At 46.2% G+C, this 22,923-nt stretch overlaps 1 protein-coding gene across 1 annotated transcript; it reads left to right on the plus strand.

Moving 5' to 3' along the window:
- The first annotated feature begins 621 nt into the window (after positions 1-621).
- GFRA3 (GDNF family receptor alpha 3) lies at positions 622-18,615 on the plus strand. The gene is made up of 8 exons (XM_025852275.2): positions 622-1,161; positions 7,147-7,431; positions 12,330-12,422; positions 13,852-14,164; positions 16,858-16,961; positions 17,117-17,251; positions 17,634-17,722; positions 17,917-18,615. The coding sequence occupies exons 1-8, from the start codon at positions 1,077-1,079 to the stop codon at positions 18,004-18,006; spliced, it is 1,194 nt and encodes a 397-aa protein (XP_025708060.1). The 5' UTR covers positions 622-1,076; the 3' UTR covers positions 18,007-18,615.
- The last annotated feature ends 4,308 nt before the right edge of the window (positions 18,616-22,923 follow it).

The following is a 22,923-nucleotide window of genomic DNA, read 5'->3' on the forward strand; positions in this document are numbered from 1 at the left end:
GAGAGGGCTTGGGCTGCAGGGATAGGGGGTGAAACCCTCCACTTTCATCATCCTCTCTCTTTCTCAGCACTTAGTTGTTCTTCCAAGTCATTGTGTCTGTTTTTACCCTGGGCGCATGTGGGAATCAACCCTCTGCCCAACAAATACCCTTACCTTGTGGGTAGAAATCCTGGGCCCTGGGCACAGCTGTGTTTCTATCTCACTGTTTAATCTTAGTAGAGTAGGTGGTTTTCTAAAACATCACCTTAAAAAGATGAGGAGACTCCTAAGTGGCCTTTCTAGCCATCTTCCTCATTAATCCTGTGTTCCCCCAGGTAATTCCTTAATCCGAGGAGAGTTTAATCCTTCCACGCTCCCTCGTGACACTGAATTTTGGAGGAAACTAGTCTGGCATAAGTCCTGGGATCTGGCCCCAGGACTGCTCAGCACAGACACTTCACCTGTCCGCGACCTATCTTTGCAGAATCATGGAGTTAATGATAACAGCCCTAGCTTACCCTTGAAGTTCCTTCAAGGGGAAATGAAGGCATGGATGTGCAAATTCTAAGAGGAAAAATAAATACCAAAAGTGAAACTGCCCTCGTGCTGGTCTATTCAACTTTTGCTACAAGATTTCACTTGTGGTTCCTGGAGGGGGTGGGGGTCCAGCAAGTGAGAAATGGTGTTTTTGATAATTCCTTGGACCCCCGAGATGGCGACTCTCCAGTGGCAGCTGCCACAATTATCTTGGGCAGAATTCTCCCTAAGGGAAGTGGGCAGCGGACCGCAGGTGGGCAGGCGCGGGTAGAGCACCCTCTTGCACGCAGAAGCCGTGGCGTATGACCTCGCTCGCCCCCACCCCCGCCTCCTTCTCCAGAGAGTAGAAGCAGCGGTGTGGTGCGTCCGTGCGCTTCAGAGTTGGAGGGCGGTGCCCAGGACCCTAGTGGGAGAGTGTCGGCGCCGCGCGAGGAAGGGCGGGGGGCGGCGGCGCGCCACAGCCCGGCGCGCGGAGCCTCGGCGCGAGGAGCTAGGGGGAGCGCGGCGCCCGGCACTGGCACAGCGTCTCGGAGGGGGCCGGCCGGCGTGCGGACCGAGCCATGGCGCGTCCTCCGAACCCGAACCCGAGAACACTGCCGCCCGTGCTCCTGCTCCTGCTACTGGTACCGCTGCCGCTCGGAGCCGGTGAGTGTCGTCTGTGCGTAAGCGGGCCGGTTTGGCCAGGGCGTTCGGGGGAGGGGAGAGGAGCGTAGGCGGGGCGCCGGTCACAGGTGTCCATCTGTCCGAGGAAGGAAGCCCAGGGTGCCGGGAAGGGGATGCCTTCCATGCCTAATACAGTTTTTGAACTATTATAGATGGAATGCTAGCCATGGCCAGGACACCCAAGCATCTCCTCTCCCCCCCCCCCCCCCCCCCCCGGTCCAGACGCACCTCTTGAGGGGCATCTGCACCGACAGAACAGTTGCAGCCAGGCCACTTCCACGAGAGCATCTCTAGAAGGCGGGAAGAATCAGAAGCACGACTGCCGTTTGCTCCACCGGGGCTTTCAAGTCTCGCACTCGCTGTTTAAGGGCCGGGGAAGTGGACTCTAGGTACAGATGAAGAAAGCAAAGTGTTTGTTGAAACTGACTTGTCACGAATTAGGGTTGTAAACTGCTGCTAGAACTTGCTAACATCATTGTTTGAGAATATTTCTCGTCACCAACCTACTCCCACTCCCTACCCTTTCAGGACTTATTTTTATTGTTTTAATTGGAGCAGAAGACTCACTATAGGGGAAGATGGCTCAGCACAGTGCCTTGCCCTATTATGGATACACAATAGGTATTTTGTGGAATATATAGTTCGAGGTCTGTCATTGCCATTCCCCGGGAATGGGTAGCCTGGGATCCAGGATCCCAGGGAATATGGTCATGACCTTTGGGCGTGGGATGGGTATATGGAATCTTATTGAGGGACTCCTGCACAGAGCCCGAGTGGAGGAAATCCTGAGGCAGAGATAACACATGGACCCATCACCTCCGTCCACGAAGTAGTACTGCAGAAATACAATCCTGACTGCAAAACAGATACGGAAGGGAAAGCGCTGGTCTGTCCAGATTGACTCCATCAGTAAATCAGGGCAGCAAGGTATCACCAGTCTGATTTGACTGCCCAGAAAATTCCATTAACCCTAACAGTATAGCTGCACATGAAGATCAGGGGTAAACATTAAACACCTTCCTCATTAACCAGTTAAGTGTAGCAAGTTCCCCCCTGTTATGATGAAATTTAACATTGCCCCTACTTTCTTTTGTCGAGCTGCAATTGCTCCTAAATCCACCACTGTTCAGATTCAGTGAACTATCAGCTATGAAATAAGAGAGGTTTACTTTTGAAAATTGTTGGGACTCAATATTTAGTCCAGTTTAAGCAATGAGACTTAGACTTGTTACATTTCTTTCATTAGGCACTTACTGGGTACCTACCAGAAGTAACCTCTTAAACATTTAGTATTTCTCAAACTGCTGAAATCCCTGTTTCCCTTTTGGTAAAGATAAATATCTCTATGCCTTCCCTGAATCTGTTTTTGAAATTTAAAAGCTTTTTTCATCTTCCACATATATAATGATCAAATGTGTTTTTTTGAACCACCCATTACCTTTGGAAATTCTGATATACCCCTTAAAGGAGCCTAACCTGTCTCTTCCCCAGCCCTCCTTTGAGAAACACTGGTTTAATCCAATCCCTCACCTTACATTTGGGCAACTAAGGTCCAGAAAGTGAAGGCAGGACTGGGACTAAGGTGAATGAGTGAAGGGGATGCAAAGAAACAGTAGTCAAGATAATATTTTTTTTTTGATGTAGTGTTCCATGATTTATTGTTTGTGTATAACACCCAGTGCTCCACGCATAATGTGCCCTCTTTAATACCCATCACCAGGCTAACCCATCCTCCCACCCCCCTCCCCTCTAGAACCCTCAGTTTGTTTTTCAGAGTCCATCGTCTCTCATGGTTCGTGTCCCCCTCCGATTCCCCCCCTTCATTCTTCCCCTCCTGCTATGTTCTTTCTTTTAAGATAAAGAATATTTTAATGCAGTATTTTTTTTAAAGATTTTTTAGTGTTTTTTTTTTTAAGTAATCTCTGCGTCCAACATGGGGCTCCACCAACTGAGCCAGCCAGGTGGCCCTCAATGCAGTATTTTTAAAAAATCAAAATCAGTGCTCGCTTCAGCAGCACATATACTAAAAATCAAAATCAATGCTCCCCCCAAAATCCATGGTGAGCAAAATATCAAAATTTAAATAAAAAGAGTGCCAATGCCATGCTGAAGCTTATTGGAGCCTGAAGCAAAAGGTGTAATCAATACTACTGATCCTGCCTTTGTTTGTGCATTGGATGTGACCGGTTCTCAGGGTGCATCATATTTTCCAGGGAACTTGCTAAAACTCAGATTCCCAGGCATTATCACCAGAGACTCTGATTCAGTAGTTCTGGGATGGGGTCAGAAATCTGCATTTTAATAAGCAATCTACTTGATTATCATTTGATTGAAAGAGAAGGTTGGACTGACTAAACTCAGGCTCCTCCTAATTTTGGCACTTTGATTTTTTTTTTTTTTAGGATTTTATTTATTCATTTGAGAGAAAGGGAGAGCACAGGCAGTGGGGAGGGGTACAGGGAAAAGGGAGAAGCAGGCTCCGTCCCCCCCCCAGCAGGGAGCCCAGTGTGGGGCTCAATCCCAGGACCCTGGGATCCTGATCTGAGCCAAAAGCAGACACTTAACTGACTGAGCCACCTGCGCAGCCTGGCACTTTGATTTTAAGTAGAGGAAAGGGGCTCAGGGAAGTTACAGAGGTGGCAGAATTTCTCTGTTAATTGGTTATTTCTTAAATTGTAGGAGCTCATAAAAAACAAGCACTGTTCTAGGCACTGGCAATAAAGTAGTGCTAAGATAGATGTGGAAGTCTAGACGGAGAGAGAATCAATAAAAAATCAAGGTAAAAAATCAAGTAATGAAAAGTGCTATGCAGAGTTTTGGAGTAATGATGTGGTAGAGTAGCTAGGGGGTTATTTTCAATTGGTTTGTTGGCGATGGTCTTTCTGCAGTGACATTTTGGCTGAAAAGTGAATTACTAGAAGGGGCCAGCCATGTGAAGATCAGGGGGAAGAGCATTCCAAGCAGAAAGAAAGGCTAGGGCAATAACGCTAAGGTTGACATAGGCTTGTCTGGTTCAGTGGCAACAGAAAAAAGGCTGGTGTGGGTGGAAGGAAGTGGGAGAGGAAGAGAGGGCTAGGAGGTAAGGTTAGATAAGTGAGCAGGGAACAGGGTGCATAAACTAGATCCGAATCTAAGTGCATTGGAAGCTGTTGGAAGAATTTAAGCAGAGAAATGAGATGATCTCATTTACAATATTTAAGAGATGATCCCATATAATGCCAATTGCCATTAGAATTATATTATTTTCACATAATGGAATGATACACGGCAAGAAAAATAGAAATAAGGTAGTTACAACCATAGTTAATAGTGTGGGTGGGGACGCCTGGGTAGCTCTGTTGGTTAAGCGTCTGCCTTCCACTCAGGTCATGATCCCAGGGTCTGGGACTGAGTCCCACATCGGGCTCCCTGCTCAGTGGGGAGCCTGCTTCTCCCTCTGCCTGCCACTCCCCCTGCTTGTGCACACACGTGCTCTCTCTCTCTCTCCCTCAAATAAATAAATAAATAAATAAATAAATAAATAAATAAATAAATAAAATCTTTAAAAAAAATAGCGTGGGTGAACTTCATAAACATAATATTCAGCAAAAGAAACCAAGACACCAAAAGCACGTATTGTATGACTGAAAAACAAACAAAACTAATCTCTAATGTTAGAAAATCAAGACATTGGTTTCCTTAGGCGTGGTTGGTGACTGGCAGAGGGCATCTGGGGAGCTGGTAATGTTCTGGTCCTTTATCTTTCTTTCTTTTTTTTTTTTAAGATTTTTATTTATTTATTTATTTGAGAGAGAGAATGAGAGAGCATGAGAGGGGGGAAGGTCAGAGGGAGAAGCAGACTCCCTGCTGAGCAGGGAGCCCGATGCGGGACTCGATCCCGGGACTCCGGGATCATGACCTGAGCCGAAGGCAGTCGCTTAACCGACTGAGCCACCCAGGCACCCTGTTCTGGTCCTTTATCTGAGGTCTAGTTACACAGTCTACTCAATTTGAAATTCATTGTACTGCACATTTTGATTAATGCATGTTTATGTATGTTGTACTTCAATGAAAAATTATTACCAAACATGATATACAAATGATAAACAAGCACATGAAAACATGCTCAACATCATAAGTTATAAGGGAAATGCTAATGGAAACCACAATGATATGCCACCTCACACCTGTAAGGATGGCTGGTTAAAAAAACACACACACACACAAAACAGAAAATAACAAGAGTTGGCAAGTTTGTGGAGAAATTGGAACCTTTGTACAATGCTAATGGGAATGACAAATGGTGTAGCCACTGTGGAAAATGATTTGGTGGTTCCTCAAAAAGTTAAACATAGAATTACCATATGACCCAGCAATTCCACACGTAAATATATATCTAAAAGAATTTTATACAGAATTCAAGCAAATACTTGTACATGAATGCTCACAGAAGCCCTATTCACAATAACCAAAACATGGAAACATCCCAAATGTTCAACTGGTGTATAGATAAACAAAACATGGTATATCCGTACAATGAAATATTACTCATCCATAAAAAAGTGAAGTACTGATATATGCTACCATGTGGATGAACCACAAAAAGCAGTATGTTAGGTGAAAGAAGGCAGATACAAAAGATGATGTATTTTATGATTCCATTTGTATAAAATATCTAGAATGGATAAATCTGTAGAGAGAGAAGGTAGGTTAGTGGTTGCCTGAGACTAGTGGGGAGGGAAATGGAGAGTGACTGTTTAATGGGTATGGGTCTTCCGTACGCCACAATGGGTATGGGCTTTCCTTTTGGAGTAATGAGAATATATTGGAGTTAGGTAGATGTGGTGGTTGAACAAGATTGTGAATATACCGAATGCCACTTAGTTATGCCCTTTAAGCTGGTTAATTTTATGTTGCATGAATTTCACCTCAGTGAAAATGGTTTCCAGCCTAAAAATTTTCCATTAAAAAAGGTGGCTGCAAACAACAAAACGGTAGTTACATGAGGTGAAGGACGTATTAACTAATCTTATTGGGTTAATCACTTCACAATACATACATGAATCAAATCATCACATTGCACACCTAAAACTTACACAATGCTGTATGTCAGTTTTATCTCAATAAAGCTGGAAAACAAAACAAAACAGAAAGATGGCTGAATGGTATGGAAGAATGAATTTGGAAGATGGAATCAGGGAGACCAATAAAAAGTCTTGGAAGTAGTTCTAACAGGAGTTGATGATGGTAGTTTGAGCTAAGGAGGCGGTGATAAATGTGGAGAGAAGTGGACAATTTCCTGATATATTGTGGAGTTGATAGGACTTGCTGGATTCAACAGGAAAGAGAAGAATCAAAAATGACCCCTAGAAGTTTTGCCTTGCAAAACTGATGACATGATGGCGTTCTGGTACCCTTTGATAGGGACGCTAAGTTCTAGGTTGTAGGGTCTTCCACAAGGACTGAATTATAACCAGCCGTAGGAGTGACAGAATCAGCAAAAGCTCCCCAACTCCACCACTGACCCTTTCCCCCCAGAAGATATTTTTAAGTAACTTTTAATGGAAGCTTCAGAGTTGTTAAGTGTCATTTAGCCCACTCCCATGCACACTGTCAACTCTCTGGTTATGATTCTAGCCCTGCCCATGCATTGCTCTGCCAAGGGCCCTCTTCTCTGTGCCTGGCAGGGTCATGAGGCTCAGCTTCAAACAACAGTCCCCTTTCTTCTCCCAGGAGGCTGAGAAGCCTCTCTTCAAACCTACCTCTTCTTGGACCTGATCTATTCTGTCCAAATTGTGACAGCTACAGATTCTTTACTCCTGCGGGGCTTTTCTCCCCACTTATTCCTAAAGGCCTTTGTGCTACCCCAAGACTTTCCTGCCCAAGGTTTGGTCTTGAATCCCCCCTACTCTACCTTACAACTTGTTACTCCCAGGCACTACTCTGACCTCATGTGAGCCTCACCTGGTCTCTCTTCCTCCACAACAGACCCCCTCCCCACCGAGGGCCGGCTGGTGAACAGCTGTATCCAGGCCAGGAGGAAGTGCCAGGTCGATCCTATTTGCAATGCTGCCTACCACCACCTGAACTCCTGCACCTCTAGTGTAAGCACCCCATCACCGGCACAGGAGCTTTTGGTCCCTGAGGAGTGCAGGGAGGCAGCACAGCACCTCAGGAATAGCTCTTTGATGAGCTGTACATGCCACCGCCGCATGAAGAACCAAGTTGCCTGCCTGGACATCTATTGGACCGTTCACCTTGCCCGCAGCCTTGGTGAGGCCCCCATCATAGAGTGGACTCAGCTAAGGGAGATGGCTCTTGTGGGTTGTTGTTTAATCCTGCAGAATATAGGCTGGATGGGTAGATTCTGACTAGGATGGTAATGAAGCTCTGCATTTGACATCAGTAGGAAGTAGAGGGAGGACTTGGCAATATCCTTCTGGGCATCCACAACATTGCCCTCTCTGTGCCCTACTTCCCCCTTTCTTACCTGGTCACATGTAGCTGCCTCTTGGCAGAACTCTGAGCCAGGCTGAGGCCCAACCTGGACAGCTCCTGGAACAGAAGGGTATGGACAGGACATGGAGGGAAATGATCTTAACCCATTCACAGATTCCAAATACAATGTAATCCATAAAGCCAGAGAGACTGGGAGGCAGTGTCCAGGTCCTGCCTTTAACAGAAAGGATACTCATTAACCAGACAGAAGGTAGTAAGAGAGAAGACACTGGAATAGCCAAAGAGAGAAGAGCTTCCTCATACTCTTTCCGGAAAGGTGACTACCTTTCTGTATTAACCAGCTTTTACTGGACTATGCTGCAATAACAAAACAGTGACTTGTAAAACAAAGGTTTAGTTCTTGCTCATATTCTGTGTTAGCTGTGTCATGTGTCCTCTTCATTTTTGAATCCAGACTGAAGGTACAGCCTCCATCTGGGAAGTTCTTTTCTCATGGCAGAGGGGAATAAGCAATGACAGAAGCATGTGATGCCTTTAAAAGCTTCTACTCAGATGTTACATGAAATACTTATGCTCACATTCCATGAAGAAAGCAGATCCCATGACCAAGCCTGACATCCCTGGTGAGGGGGAAGTATACTCCTCCCACAAGAGACCCTGAAAATCACATGGCAATAAGTGAGGATATATTATCTTACAGGGAGGGCAAAAATAGTCGGAGATAATATACAAGCTACCATAGTCCACTATTTGGTTAAAATACTCATTTCTCTCTCTTTCACGAGCAAAATATATCAACCCCCTTCCTTCTTTTCTTTTCTTTCTTTCAGATTTTTTATTTTTAAGTAATCTCTACACCCAACGTGGGGCTCAAACTCACAACCCCAAGATCAAGAGAGTTGCAATGCTCTTCCAAATGAGCCAGTCAGGTGCCTGTCAACCCACTTTCCAAGGAAGATACCCTAAGGGTTCTATCCAAACAGTACATCAGTTTCCCAGTCTAGGATCTTATAATTTCTGTCAGGTCTGGATATGACTCCTCTTGATCTATCTACCTATGGACAAAAAGATCAGGTCATCTGCCTCCAATATATATTCTGTATACAACAGTGGAACAGGGACAGGAGAACATAACTCTCAGGAAGGGCAGGAATGGGAGGCACACAGCAGATGTTGCTTCATAGTTGTTCTGATGTCCTACTACATAAACATTGTAAGGGCCATCTTCCCTTGGTAGTGGGCACGGCTCTTTAAGGTTTTGTTTATTTATTTGTCAGAGAGAGAGAGACAGCAAGCGCACAAGCTGGGGAAGCTGCAGGCAGAGGGAGAAGCAGGCTCCCCACCGAGCAAGGAGCCCGATGCGGGGACTCGATCCCAGGACCCTGGGATCATGACCTGCGCCGAAGGCAGACGCTTAACGACTGAGCCACCCAGGCGTCCCGGCGCTGCTCTTTAATAAGGTTCTGCTTTTGCTCCTTAGGAGAGTTGCTTTATCTGTTGTTCTCCAGGGCTCTTGGCCCAGCCCCCCTACCCCTGGCAGGTCCTTCCTTTCCCATTATTTTCTTTGGCCATGTCTGAGAAGGTTATTGGAGACTCCCACCTCCTTGAGGAGTGAACAGCATTCTCAGCTTGTTTGCTACCTGAGGAATGTTGGGAACATTTTCAGACTCCAATAGAGTCTATTTGAATCCAGGCTGGTGGCTCTTAGCAGTACAACTCTCTCAAAACTTAATTGCTTTGGTTCCTGTCACCTCATGTGCCAGTAGCCTTCCCAATAATTCTTTTTTTCTTTTAAGATTTTATTTATTTATTTGAGAGAGAGAATGAGAGATAGAGAGCACGAGAGGGAAGAGGGTCGGAGGGAGAAGCAGACTCCCTGCTGAGCAGGGAGCCCGATGCGGGACTCGATCCCAGGACTCCAGGATCATGACCTGAGCTGAAGGCAGTCGCTTAACCAACTGAGCCACCCAGGCGCCCCCGATAATTCTTTTCAAGATATGTGTCTCTTTCTAGACCTAATTAGAAGTATCTTGCTCTGGGGCGCCTGGGTGGCTCAGTCGTTAAGCGTCTGCCTTGGGCTCAGGTCATGATCCCGGGGTCCTGGGATCGGGCCCCGCATCGGGCTCTCTGCTCCGTGGGAGGCCTGCTTCTCCCTCTCCTACTCTCCCAGCTTGTGTTCCCTCTCTCGCTGTGTCTCTCTCTGTCCAATAAAGAAATAAAATCTTTAAAAAAAAAAAAAGTATCTTGCTCTTACCAGGCTTCTGTGGGAGAGTCACTACCCTAGTCTTTTTTCTCTGAGCATATTTGTCTAACTGGCAGGATTTATTGATACCATCTTAATCAATGAGAGATCTCCACAAAGGGCACGATAGCCATATCATTGAATTGGTCTTTGCCCTAAGGCTGAGTTGTAATCGACCTTATTACACAAAGCATCTTTCAGTTTTTTTTTTTTAAGATTTTATTTATTTATTTGACAGAGAGAGACACAGCGAGAGAGGGAACACAAGCAGGGGGAGTGGGAGAGGGAGAAGCAGGCTTCCCGCAGAGCAGGGAGCCCGACGCAGGGCTCGATCCCAGGACCCTGGGATCATGACCTGAGCCGAAGGCAGACACTTAACGACTGAGCCACCCAGGCGCCCCGCATCTTTCAGTTTTATCTTTTACTATTTGAATATGAAAAACAGTTGCATATCTTAATCCTACAAATCCTCAAATTTCTGGATTGTTTCTTTTCTTTTTCCTCCCTATTTGCAAACTGGCCATTTCTCTGAGCTTTTGTCTTTCTTGTAGTACCTTGCAAAATGCAGCCATTAGCGATCAAGACATACTAGAACCTTCTTCTCAGCTTCTTTCCCTTAAAAGCACAATCTCATTCAGTACATCTTTCTTCCAAGTTATTGGAGGCAACAATTTTACCAAATGCGTTGCCACTGCATATTGAGGACTGCTATTTTTCATATCCCAGGAACAGCTTATTCACCATCCACTCACTGCCCAGTCCCAAAGCCAAAACCACACATTTTAGATTCTTTGCTGTTACTGCCGCAATCATTTCTAGATACCAGTTATATTTTTAATAAGAATTTGCTGGGTTATGCTGCAGTAAAACCCAACCAACCCCCAAATATCTGGCCTTCCACAACAAAATTTTCCGTTTTGCTCGTTACACATCTGCTGTGGGGTTCCTTGAGTTAGCTTTGTCTTTGCTCTCTGTCTTCTTTCTCGGACCCGGGCTGGGAGAGGGAAAAGAACAGCAGCAGGATAATATGATGGTTCATAAAGCTTCTGCTCAGATGTGATTTATGTCACTTCAGCTCACAGTCCACAGGCCAGAGCAAGTCACATGGGTGATCCTTACAGTAGGGTGTGGAAGTATACTCCTTTCATAGGGGGCCTGAAAGTCACATGGCGAGGGGGGAGGGCGGGCGGTGGTGTATAGTTCTCCCACAGGGTGGGTAGCGAGCACATAACTGGAAACAGTAATACAATTTACCACACTTTTTGTTCCTTGTTTTCCACTCCTCATCCTAATCAGTTCTCTTTGAGAGCTTCCCCAGAGACTTCTCCCTGGACTTTTCCTTTGAGAAAAGTCTTTCAGGTCTTCCCAAATATCCAGACCATCCTTTCTTATCTGCTTGACATCATCCATATTTCTTCCCTCCTGAGGATGCATTCTCAAAGGCATATTGGGTGACACCTTGCACTCTCTCACCTCTCTCTTCCAACAAGATTTATTACGCAACATTTATTGAGTACCTACCATGTGTATGAGCTATGCAGTGACTTTATAAGACCTATTGTCTCCTTAAGGAACCCACAGCACCCTGTGGGTGACTGGGAAAAGTATGTTACCTTTGAGATCATTGTCTCTTCCAGAGTTCTCTGCTTTTCTCAGTCTGGTTCAGTTTGGGTCCTGGCCTCACTGCCACCTCCTCAGCATGTGATGCATCTCCATAGCTAGGTGGTCAGGTCTAGAACAGAGTCTACTACTGCCCCTTCCTCAACAGTAAGAGAAAACAAGACAGAGTCCCCTCACCTGCTTATGTACCCACAGGCCATATGTCTAGTGGTTAGGAGTGGAAACTCTGGAATCAGGTAGTCCAGGTTTCAAGTCCCAGCTCCACTTTTTAGCCTCTGTGAGCCTGAGCAAGTGACTTAACCTCTCTCAGCCTGTTTCTTCTTACCTACCCAAAGGCTTCTAGGAGGATTGAAATTGAATTTTTTTCTTCTTTTTTACTGATGCCGTGGTGCCCAGCGCACAGTGTACTCAACAAATAGTAGCTTTATTATTCTTTTTTTTTTAAAGATTTTATTTATTTATTTGAGAGAGAGAATGAGAGATAGCACGAGAGGGAAGAGGGTCAGAGGGAGAAGCAGACTCCCTGCTGAGCAGGGAGCCCGATGTGGGACTCGATCCTGGGACTCCAGGATCATGACCTGAGCCGAAGGCAGTCGCTCAACCAACTGAGCCACCCAGGCGCCCAGTAGCTTTATTATTCTTATCATTAAATTCAGTGTATTCACTGAGCCCAGCCTATACCTTTATGGCCTTGCTTTTTTTCTCACCTCTAACTGCTTGCAGCTAGTTAGGTAGAGACTGTGCCTTTTCCTTTTTTCCACAGGGCTTTGAGGGCTGACCCAGCAGCCTCAGCCCCTCCTGCTCCCACTCCCCAGCCTGGTCCTCAGGATTCTTGTCACCTTGTCTCTAGGTGACTTTGAACTGGATGTCTCCCCCTATGAAGACACAGTGACCAGAAAACCCTGGAAAATGAATCTCAGCAAACTGAACATGCTCAAACCAGGTGTGGAGGGCAAGCTGAGGCTGGGGCATGAGGGGTGGGCCTGGACCCTGAAGGAAGGGTGGCTGGTGGGGAACACAAACCAGAGGGCATGTTGGGGGAGAGTTCTAGTCTGCCAAGTAACTAAAGCATTGTGTCAGGGTGGGAGTCTGAGCTGTGGGCATGGTGTGGTCTTATGAGTCAACAAAGAGCAATAGGTATTAGGGAGGCATTTGAAGAGAGCCCATTAGGGTTCCAAAAGATGGGTCTCTACAAAGGGTCTGATGGAGTGGCAGCAGTCCCAGAAAAAAATATGCTGAAATGAAGTATTTACCCTTATTCGAGGCAGCCAGGAAAGTAGCTTTTTGTCCCTGAAGACTAAGAAATTGCTTGTTTTCAAACCATTCTAATGGGATGGGCGAGGTATTGGGCCGGGGAAATGGTGAGAGAGAATGTGACTCCTCAGGGGTGACTCAGGGTGGGAGCCATCTGTCTGGCAAGAATTAAAATGCATGTTTTGGCAGCTCTTTCTGTCCATGGGTCCTGTCCCCATGCTTTAATAAAATCACCATTTTGCGCACACACACACACATGCGCACACACACACATACACACACAAATAAGATGCATGTTTTTCAGGACAGTGGAGCTGTTGTGTTAATTGGGAAGGAGCACACACACACATGCACTTGCTTTTTGAGAAAGATGTGAGCTTTGTTGTAGAATCAGTCCTATATATTGGAAATAGAATTTTCAGAGAAAAGCATAGAGATTTATACATAAACTCTTAGTTACAAGGAATCTGGGAATAACCTGTTCCAGTCACTCCATTGTTCTGACTGCTAGAATTAATAGTAATAGCACCATAATTTCCCAAGACTCAGAGTATGGGGAGCTTTTATGCATACATCAGTCATTGAAGACAGGTGTTATTAAAACTGGGCAGAATAGATGCAAAACAAAACAAATATTCTAAGTAGCATTCGGTTGCATCTGTTTCTGATGGTTCAGAAAGTGCTTTAGAATGTTAGGGGGCCTCTAGCTAATGATTTCCCCCATGAAATTTCACTCACTGCATACAACTGAGGAAGAAGGCGTTTCAGTTGAGCTTTCTGGCCGCTTCAGTTCTAGGTAAATGAGCGCAATAGATAGATGATAGATAGATAGCTTCTATTTCTTTTATTTATTATTATTTTGTTGTTGTTTTGTTTTAAACTTAGGCAAGCTGAGGAATAGGATGAGGGAAGCTCACAAATAACAGATACAATTTATGGGTAGTGGGAAAGCCACGGATTAGCAGTGGCGGTATTCAGGGTAGTCGTCACTTTCCTCCTAGCCCCACCACCGACCTTGTTAAATCGGAGGGTTGCAGGGGTTCCTAGCAAAACTGGGCTGCACGTTTGCAGAGACGACTGGTGACTTGGTGCCCTTCTCCCTCCACCCCCCCCCCCAGACTCAGACCTCTGCTTCAAGTTCGCCATGCTGTGCACTCTTAATGACAAGTGTGACCGGCTGCGCAAGGCCTATGGGGAGGCGTGCTCGGGGTCCCGCTGCCAACGCCCCACCTGCCTCGGGCAGCTCCGTGCCTTCTTTGAGAAGGCGTCGGAGCCCCACGCTCAGGGCCTGCTGTTGTGCCCGTGCGCACCCGCCGACCAGGGCTGCGGGCAACGCAGGCGCAACACCATCGCCCCCAGCTGCGCGCTGCCGTCTGAGGCCCCCAACTGCCTGGAGCTGCGGCGCGTCTGCCTCTCTGAGCCGCTGTGCAGGTGCAGGTGCTGGGTGTGGGCGGGCAGGGTGGGCGAGGGCGCCGTGCACACCGCTCCTTCTCCGATGGCCGCCTTCCTGTGCGGGGGGGCCGGGTTTGCCGCCCAGGGACCGTGGAATGACTTCACCCCGTAGCTCCCTTCGGTATTTTCTGAAACCCTTTTTTCAAAAAAACTGTGTAAAAACTTCAGAAAATATAAAAACGTATAAAATAGCACTCAGAAGCGCTCACCTGAAGATAATCCACCTCCTTTGGGGAGGGTTTCCTTCCAGTCTTTTTTTTTTTAAAAGATTTATTTATTTGACAGAGAGAGACACAGCGAGAGAGGGAACACAAGCAGGGGGAGAGGGAGAGGCAGAAGCAAACCTCCCGCTGAGCGGGGAGCCCGATGCGGGGCCCGATGCGGGGCCCGATGCGGGGCCCGATGCGGGGCCCGATGCGGGGCCCGATGCGGGGCTCGATCCCAGGACCCTGGGATCATGACCTGAGCCGAAGGCAGACGCTTAACCGCTGAGCCACCCAGGCGCCCCTCCAGTCTTTTTTGTATACAGATAAACTAAAGGATATTCTAGAAATATATTCTACCTTGTTTTCCCACTTATGTGCATATCTCATGGGCGTTTCTCTGTGGAGGCAGTATGGGATAGTGGTGACCACCGGCTCCGAAGTCAGACAGATGTGAATTTAAAGCCTGGGGCTGTGTGACTTTGAGCCCATAACTTTAACCTAAAACTCCATCACTTAACCTAACGTTCCTCCTAGTCCTCCGTAAAAAGTGGGATAATAATACAGATCTCATGGGATTCTGGTGAGAGTTAAATTGCATAATTTATGTAGAGTGCTTAGCTTACTGGTGCAGAGTAAGTGCTCAATAAATGGTGGTGCTTATTTTGTCTTTTACTGTCCTTCTACAACTTGATTTTTAAATGCCTGCATTGTATTTCATTTTATGGATGCCCCATACTTTATTTAATTCTTCCTCTATTATTGGATATTTAGGTTGCTTTCTTTATTGCTATAAATAATGCTACAATAAATATCACTCTTGTTCTTTTTTTTTTAAGATTTTATTTATTTATTTGTCAGAGAGACAGAGAGCACAAGCAGGGGTAGCGGCAGGCAGAGGGAGAAGCAGGCTCCCCACCAAGCAAGGTGCCTGATGCGGGACTCAATCCCAGGACTCTGGGATCATGGCCCCAGCCGAAGGCAGACGCTTAACTGGACAGAGCCACCCAGGCATCCCTCGCTCTTGTTCATTTTTGCGCACAAATCTAATTATTACTTAGGACGTGTTGCTAGAAATGCCAATACCAAATCAAAGTACATGATGATTTGTAAGATGTTTGATACATAGTCTCCAGAAATTCTGATCTGGCTTTCCTCTGCCTCCTTAGAACAAAACACTCACCAAATTGAAGTTATCATCATTCAAGTATCATTTGCTGACAATGAGAGTCACCCCAACCTTGTTTTGCAGCCTGGTTCTAGCCGTTATTTCTATATAACCTTGAGCAAGTTACCTAACCTCTCAGCCCCATTTCCTTCTTCTCTAAAGTATTACACAAAAGCTTTCAATCATCGTTACACCAACACTTACTGAGTACTTACTATGGACTAGGTACTATTTTAGGTACTTACTATGTATTAACTCATGTAAACCTTACAAGAACCCTGTAAGATAGATCGTATTGTCATTTTTTATCATCTTCACTTTACAAAGAAGAAACCACAGCAGAGAAAGTTTAAATAGCTTGTTGCGGTTCATCCAGGTAATAAATCAGGTTACTTAATGAGGTTTGGAATGAACTCTGGCCTAACCGCTTGGCTACACTGCCTCTTGTGCTCGTAGCTGCTCCTGTTACATAGCAAGTGCTGGGCTAGTTGACTAAGACACTGTCCTTCCCTTCATTTGGGGGAATTTGCATTTGGGGGGGTGACAGAGAAGTAAACCACCCATCTAACAAAAGGCAAAATGTAAGGAAGACTGCGGAAGTATGTACAGAAAAACATAATTGTAATTCTATCACCTGAAGATAACCAGCTTTACCTATTATAGGATCAGTATGAATAATAACGATATCTGACATATAATGAACACTTTGTATGTACCAACCACTATGCTAAATGCTGTATATGCAATCTCTTATTTCATCCTCACAAAAACCCACTTGGAACTACTGTCTTCATTTCTTTCTTTCTTTCTTTTTTTTTTTTTAAGGATTTTACTTAGTTATTTGAGACACACAGAGAGAGAAAAAACAGGGGGAGGAGGAGAGGGAGAGGGCAGAGCAGACTCTGCGCTGAGCCTGACGCAGGGCTCGATCCCATGACCCTGAGATCATGACCTGAGTTGAAATCAAGAGTCAGACGCTCAACCGACTGAGCCACCCAGGCTCCCCAGTACTGTTTTCATTTCTGTTCACAGTTGAGAAAACTAAGGTTAAAGAAGCTGCCTGAAATCTCATAGCTAGGTATTATAGAGCCCAAATTCAAAGTGGTCTGCTTTGAGGGATGAGGCGACAGTGCATTTAATCGTGACAGGAACAGGCTTCACTGAGGGGGAAGCCCTGGGCCAGGCCCTGAAACCAGAGGAGGATTTGGCACGAAGATGGGTATGCCCGCTAAAGGGGTATCAAGGGGGAATGCTGCAGGCCAGACCCCCAATGAGGACTCTTAAAATTTTCCTTCTTCCAGATCTCGCCTGGTTGATTTTCAGACCCACTGCCATCCTCTGGACATCCTAGGGACCTGTGCAACAGAACATTCCAGATGTCTGCGAGCATACATGGGGCTGATTGGTGAGGCTGGGGGCCATGTGAAGGGAGTCCACAGGGTGGGCAGCCCTGGGGGTGAGAATGCTCTGGAGATGGAGCACTCCTGATACCCGTATCAGAGAGTGGGGACTGAAGTTTGGGTTGGCCGAGGCCCTGACAGTCCTCTCTTCACCCCACAGGGACTGCCATGACTCCCAATTTTGTCAGCAATATCAACACCAGTATTGCCTTAAGCTGCACCTGCCGAGGCAGCGGCAACCTGCAGGAAGAGTGTGAGCAGCTGGAAGAGTCCTTCTCCCACAACCCCTGCCTCAGTGAGTGTGTTCCACCTGCTCCCAGTCCCCACGGTTCTGTCAGCTGGATCCCAGGAGAGGAAAAGCATCAGCTCTGTGGTCCACCCTGGTTCCATCCATCTCCTGCCCCCTCCTCAGCATAGGTTACATCCCCCCAAGTCTGGGCCTTTCTTCCTTCTCCCACTCCCTGAATGACCCCCCTGCCCAGGCTGCCTGTTCTACCTGTCTTGGCCCCAGGGACACTCCCCACCTCAAGGAACAAGCAAGCAGAATGAGACAAAAGCCCTCTCCCACCTGCCCTGCTATATGTCAGGGTCCCTGAGACATTCCCTTACCTTCCGTGGGAGCCTGAGAAATCTCTGCCATCTGCCTGCCTCCATTCTATCTTCTCTCCTCTCCTCAGTGGAGGCCATTGCAGCTAAGATGCGTTTTCACAGCCAACTCTTCTCCCAGGACTGGGCGGACTCTACCTTTTCCGTGATGGAACACCAGGTAGGGCCTCCTCTATTACACACCTCTTAACCTTTACTGGACTAGCTGGGAGAAACCCAGAGAAGGGGACAGAGGGGGTGACCTCAAGAATACTATAGACCTCTAATGGATACCTCAGGGGAGGGAGACAAGGCCTTGACTGAGGCCAAGGTGGTGAAGGGGGTGGAGCTGACTCTATTCCATTTCTTCTACAGAACAAAAACCCTGCTCTGAGGCCACAGCCGTGGGTGCCGTCTCTTTTCTCCTGTACACTTTCCTTGATTCTGCTCCTGAGCCTGTGGTAGCTGGACTTCCCTTGAGCCCGTTTCCCCGCGACCTCACCCAGTTGACCTGCGGCCTACAAGGGCTAAGGAAAGAGCAGCATCCGGAAGGAGGTGCAGTAAACAACATGGCAACCCTGACTGCACCCCACATATCCAGCTGACTCCAGATGGGGGCATAGTAGAAACTGACTAGCTAAGTTCTCATTCCCTCTGCTTCTGACTCAGGCTGCCCTTTCTTAGGACTTGTTGCCTGTGGTTTAGCCATATCTTCTGGTGGAGACCACCTCTACTAAGCTCTCTTCTAATCCCTTCCTCCTGCCCACCAGAATCACCCAGGCTCTAACAAATCAGTCATTCTCTATTGCGTTCTCCAGGTAGGCAGGGCTGGAGGTTCTGAGGCAGCCTAGAAAGACATTCCCCATTGTGAGAAAGGCTGGGGAAAGACTCCTACCCCCTTGTCTCCTCCTCTAAATGGGGGAGATAGGAACCTGCTGCCTACCCTACCCAGGGATCCTACAGAGCATCTGAGCATCAGGAGCCGGAGTATTTGGGTCTTGCTTTCTTCCTGCTACTGTCCTGAAGTATCCCCATCCCCTTGCATCATGATTAAACATTTGACTTAAAAACTTTGCTCCTTTCCCATTTTCTCACATTGTGAATTTATACAGAATTAGGAGTGTTACAGACACAAGAGTAGAGGCCAGGTGAGACAGCAACCCTGTCACCAATTGCTGTGTGACTTCCAGCAAGTTTCTCAACCTCTCTGTGTACTTGACATGGAGCTGAAAGAACAAATAGCTTATGGGAGGCTGTGGACCTTGTATCTGTCCCAGATCCAGCCATTTCTAGGATACTGTCTGGGATCTGCCACAGCAGCTGAGGGGGGGTGTCCTTAGTCAACCAAAGCATTTATTGAGCACCTGCTGGTATTATTGGTTTGCTCCAGACCATAATGGGGGCCAGAGGAAAGGAGAGATTAGTCCTTGATCTCATTTGCAATCCTGTTGGGATAAGGAAACAAAGTAGTTGGGAAAATATATTTATAGAGTTGTGGACATTTATCTATTAATTCACTCACTCACTCTTTCCAAAGCATTTCATGAGTGCTGGCTCTACAAGGCACTGTGCTGGATGTAGAAGATTCTGAAGTAATAATTCAGATCCTGTTTTCAAGTCTTTCACACACCAGAGCAGGGGAGTAGACAAGAAGAATGAGGTAGTGTGATGAGTGCTGTACAATAATTATAATAATAACCCTCATTTATCTAGCCCCTACTACATGCATTAATTCATTTGATCCTCCAACATTTGACTTTGTCAGTTACTAGCTATATGACCTCGGGCTCAACCTTTCTAGACCTCATTATCTACATCTGTAACGTGAAAAAGCATAGAACCCACTTCAGAAGGAATGAGATAATCCATGTAAAAGCATTGGGACTCACACATAGTAAGAACTGAAAAAAGGTAGTAATTATAGTAAGTGGTTTTTGTAGAAGATTTGGGCGATACAGACAGTTATTAAGAAGAAAGTAAAATCTTTAAATTCCCACTCACAAACTGCCAAATGCTCTCTGCATCTCTGTGCACATGAGAAGCAGTGGGTATGTATAATTTTATGTAAATGAGGTATCCTTGTGTAAGTCACAGATATCTTTCAGCATGCATGAGTAGAGCTTGACCTACATCATCCTTTTTATCAGCTGCAGAACATGACTTGAACGGATGCTTATTCCTTCATATATAGTTTATTTAACCAGTTCTATGTAGATGGGTATTTGATTGTCTTCCCATTTTTCTCCCAACCAAGTTTTAAGGTAGTGAGTAGGTGACTGGGGGTAGGATGTGCAGAGTTGCTGCCAGAGTGTGGGTGGGATAGGGAAGCCTCTCCTTATACATTCTTGTATCCCCCATAGCCCACCCTGCCCCCAGGAACTGCTCAGCCAGAGTGTCTCCCTGCAAACTTCAGTGGGGCACTGGGTGGGACCTTCCCCTTCCTCCCTTCCCAGGAAGATCTCTGAGCTGGCAAAGCCTCTCCATTTGCTTTGGCTCCATTAGCCTGGGGCTGGGGGTGTGAATGGTGCAGTCATTCCTTGCTAAGTGCTTGAATTAGACTAATAGGTCATCTGTGCTTTTCTCTGAAGAAGGTCCAAATTTCTGGTAAACAACCAGACCACTCCCCAAGCCCAGGGCCCAGAGCCAAGACCTTGGGTGGGGGCACAGTGGCTGGACTGCAGCTTTTAATGGTATCCTGACTGAGTGGAATGGTGAATGCCATTAGACTAGCTCCTGGGTAACAAGGAAGGAAGGACCACTGGCTGCAGTGGTAAATAGTGAGTGCTGAATTGCAGGCTTCTCCGTGGTCAGGGGTAGAGCAGACTGTCTTTTAAATGACTATCTTCATACTCACCTATTCATTCATTCATTCATTCATTCAACAAACCTTTAGCAAGCACTTGCTCTGAGTATTTTTTCAAGACCTTTCCCTGACCATTCATGAGCTAACATTTTGGTGAAGGGCAGCCCAGGACTCTAATAGCTGGACCCCAATTGTTTATATCAATTTTAATGGTTTTGGTTGGCAAGTTTTTGGCTTCCTATTTCTAGAAAAGCTTGTAATCATGAGGAAGTTATGCTTGTTTTGCTCTCCATGTATATTTAATTTAGATAATAGTAAAAGCACTTAAAACCAATTAAAAAAACCAATCAGTGTTATTTCAGGACTGTAAATAACACTTGGTACAGCATCTGATACAGGATGAATACTCAATAGATAGTAGCTATTACTGTTATCTCCTCCAGGAGGGGATTTGTGGGTACCAGGTGTTCTGGAGCAGGTGAGTGATGGTGCTGGCTCTCCTTCCAATTGTGGGCTGAATTCTGGATGGTGCTGCCCCTGGGAGACTCACTATTCAAGCTCTGAACTCCAAGATGGAATCCAGAGCTCTGGGTCTGTATCTCTGGTCTGAGGGACCTAGGATAAGAAGACATGGAGTCAAAGAAATTCAGTGTCTTAGTCAAGGATCTTTTGGCTAACAGAAACATTGGAATTACTTAGTAAAAGGGAAATGTCATATATTCCAATCCCAGGAAATTCAGCCAGGCCTTGCGGTACTGAGATTGGCGAGTCAGGAACCAGTCTTGACTGCTCTCAGTTGAAGGCCTAGACATCTTGAACCATCTACTTTATTCTCTCTGCAGGCCACCTTCTTGTGCATGACCTTACAGGTCTAGCGACTTCACCTTAAATGATCTCCCATCCTAGTTCCAAATTCACAGGAAATCTGATTGTCCATGCACAGGTTCTAGATTGGCTTTTCTGGGTCGAGGCACAATCCCAGGCCTACCAGCTGTGTAAAGGAAAAAGAGCCACATACTACTAAAGTAATTACAGGGTCCCGGGTCTATTAGTGGAGGGCATTTCTCAGAGAACACAGTGTGGCTCAGCAGGACCCCAAAAGGCATAGACTCTTGTCAGGGAATTGGAGTTTAATCACTCAAGGCCCAGCTTTCCTTCTTTTGTGGCTTCCTTCCTGGCCTTGGAGTGTCTTCTCTGAGCTTCCTTTTTGGATGCCCTGAAGGGATGGGCATGTAGGAACACAGGCCAGGTGCTGTGGCTCTCTGGGTGTGAGAAGCACCCTTGGAGCTAGATCTGAGTGGAGGTTCTTTATGGCTGCAGAAGGAGGCTTTGCTAGATTTTTGTTTCTGGCAGTTGAAGAGTAAGGCAAAGTGAAGGGGATCAGAGTATGCCATTCCAAAATATGCCACTTTGGCATGAGCATGATTTTGAGCTGAAGGCAATAGAAAAGCAACAGATACAGGAAGAGTTCTGTGCCCTCTCCTTAACATCCTGAAAGCAGGGCATAATTGAAGATGAGGCGTCAACACCAAGATGAGTTTGCATAAACAGACCTTCCTAAAATAGCCCTTCTCTTCCTAAAATAGTTCCCCCATATATTTCCTAGTCACTTCCCCACAATGTATTGCCCTTTGGCCCCAAGCCCTCTTTACTTTGTTAGAAGGGCACATAAGACCCCTAATTTAATCCTGGGTCTTATTTGAGTTTCACTTCTTTTCTGTAAACTCCAATGCAGGCAAATATTAATAAAAATTTTTGCCTTTTCTCCTGTTAATCTGCCTTTTGTTAGTTTAATTCACAGCCTTCCAGATACTGAACATAAGAGGGTAAAGAAAAGATTTTTCCCCCTGACAAAAGCACTGCCCATTTCATTGTCTGATAACCCTCCATCTTCACCTCTACATCCCATCTGACCAACAGTCATGGTCTCTCACCCTTTTCCTTTCTTGGGATCTCTGGTTGTCAGAAATTCCAGTCTCTTTTCAGCATCTCTGCTTCTCTCAGGAGGAAGCCTCTTCACATCTGGAACTTGCAAGACTTGGTCCAGTAAAATTCCCCTTTCACATATCGAGCTGGTCAAGGCCTTGACTGGCATACTGCGGGGTGGGCCTAAAGGTAGAGGAGAGCCAGAGACAGTAATAACAACTAACATTTATTAAGAGCTGCATGTGTGCAAAGCATGATGCTGATGGCTTAATGAGCATTATCTCATTTACTTTTCAGAACTGTCCTATTCACCGCCCCCCCCCATTTTACAAAGAGGCTTAAGAAAGCCAAGCAACTTGTCCAAGGTTATAGGACTGACAGTTGACTGATGCAGGAATCAAATCTCAATCTCCCTGACTCTCAGGCATGATCTTTGATCCACGTCACCTTTGTGCAGTGTTGGGGTGAGACCCTGTGTCCTAAATTACAAGAGAGGCTATGATGAGGGAGTGTGGGGTAAGGGGGAGGAGCTCTTTTAGGATGTGGGTTTCCTGGAAGAGATGTAGGTATTTGGGCTGGACCTTGAAGAGTGAGTAGGGTTTAATTAGGCAGAAATGGGGGAAGGGCACCCCCAAAACCAGAATGAGCAAACA

This window comes from Callorhinus ursinus, unplaced genomic scaffold (assembly GCF_003265705.2).
Source record: "Callorhinus ursinus isolate GAN/ISIS: 27379988/994484 unplaced genomic scaffold, GSC_fseal_2.0 scaffold83, whole genome shotgun sequence".
In the NCBI taxonomy this organism is placed as follows: Eukaryota; Metazoa; Chordata; class Mammalia; order Carnivora; family Otariidae; genus Callorhinus; species Callorhinus ursinus.

Bases quoted from the DNA above. Each gene is read 5' to 3' on its own strand.
- GFRA3 (XM_025852275.2), top strand. From the start codon at position 1,077: ATGGCGCGTCCTCCGAACCCGAACCCGAGAACACTGCCGCCCGTGCTC. The intron at 12,423-13,851 runs GTGTGGAGGGCA...CCCCCCCCCCAG, and splicing joins ACTGAACATGCTCAAACCAG to ACTCAGACCTCTGCTTCAAG. The intron at 14,165-16,857 runs GTGCAGGTGCTG...TCCTTCTTCCAG, and splicing joins CTCTCTGAGCCGCTGTGCAG to ATCTCGCCTGGTTGATTTTC.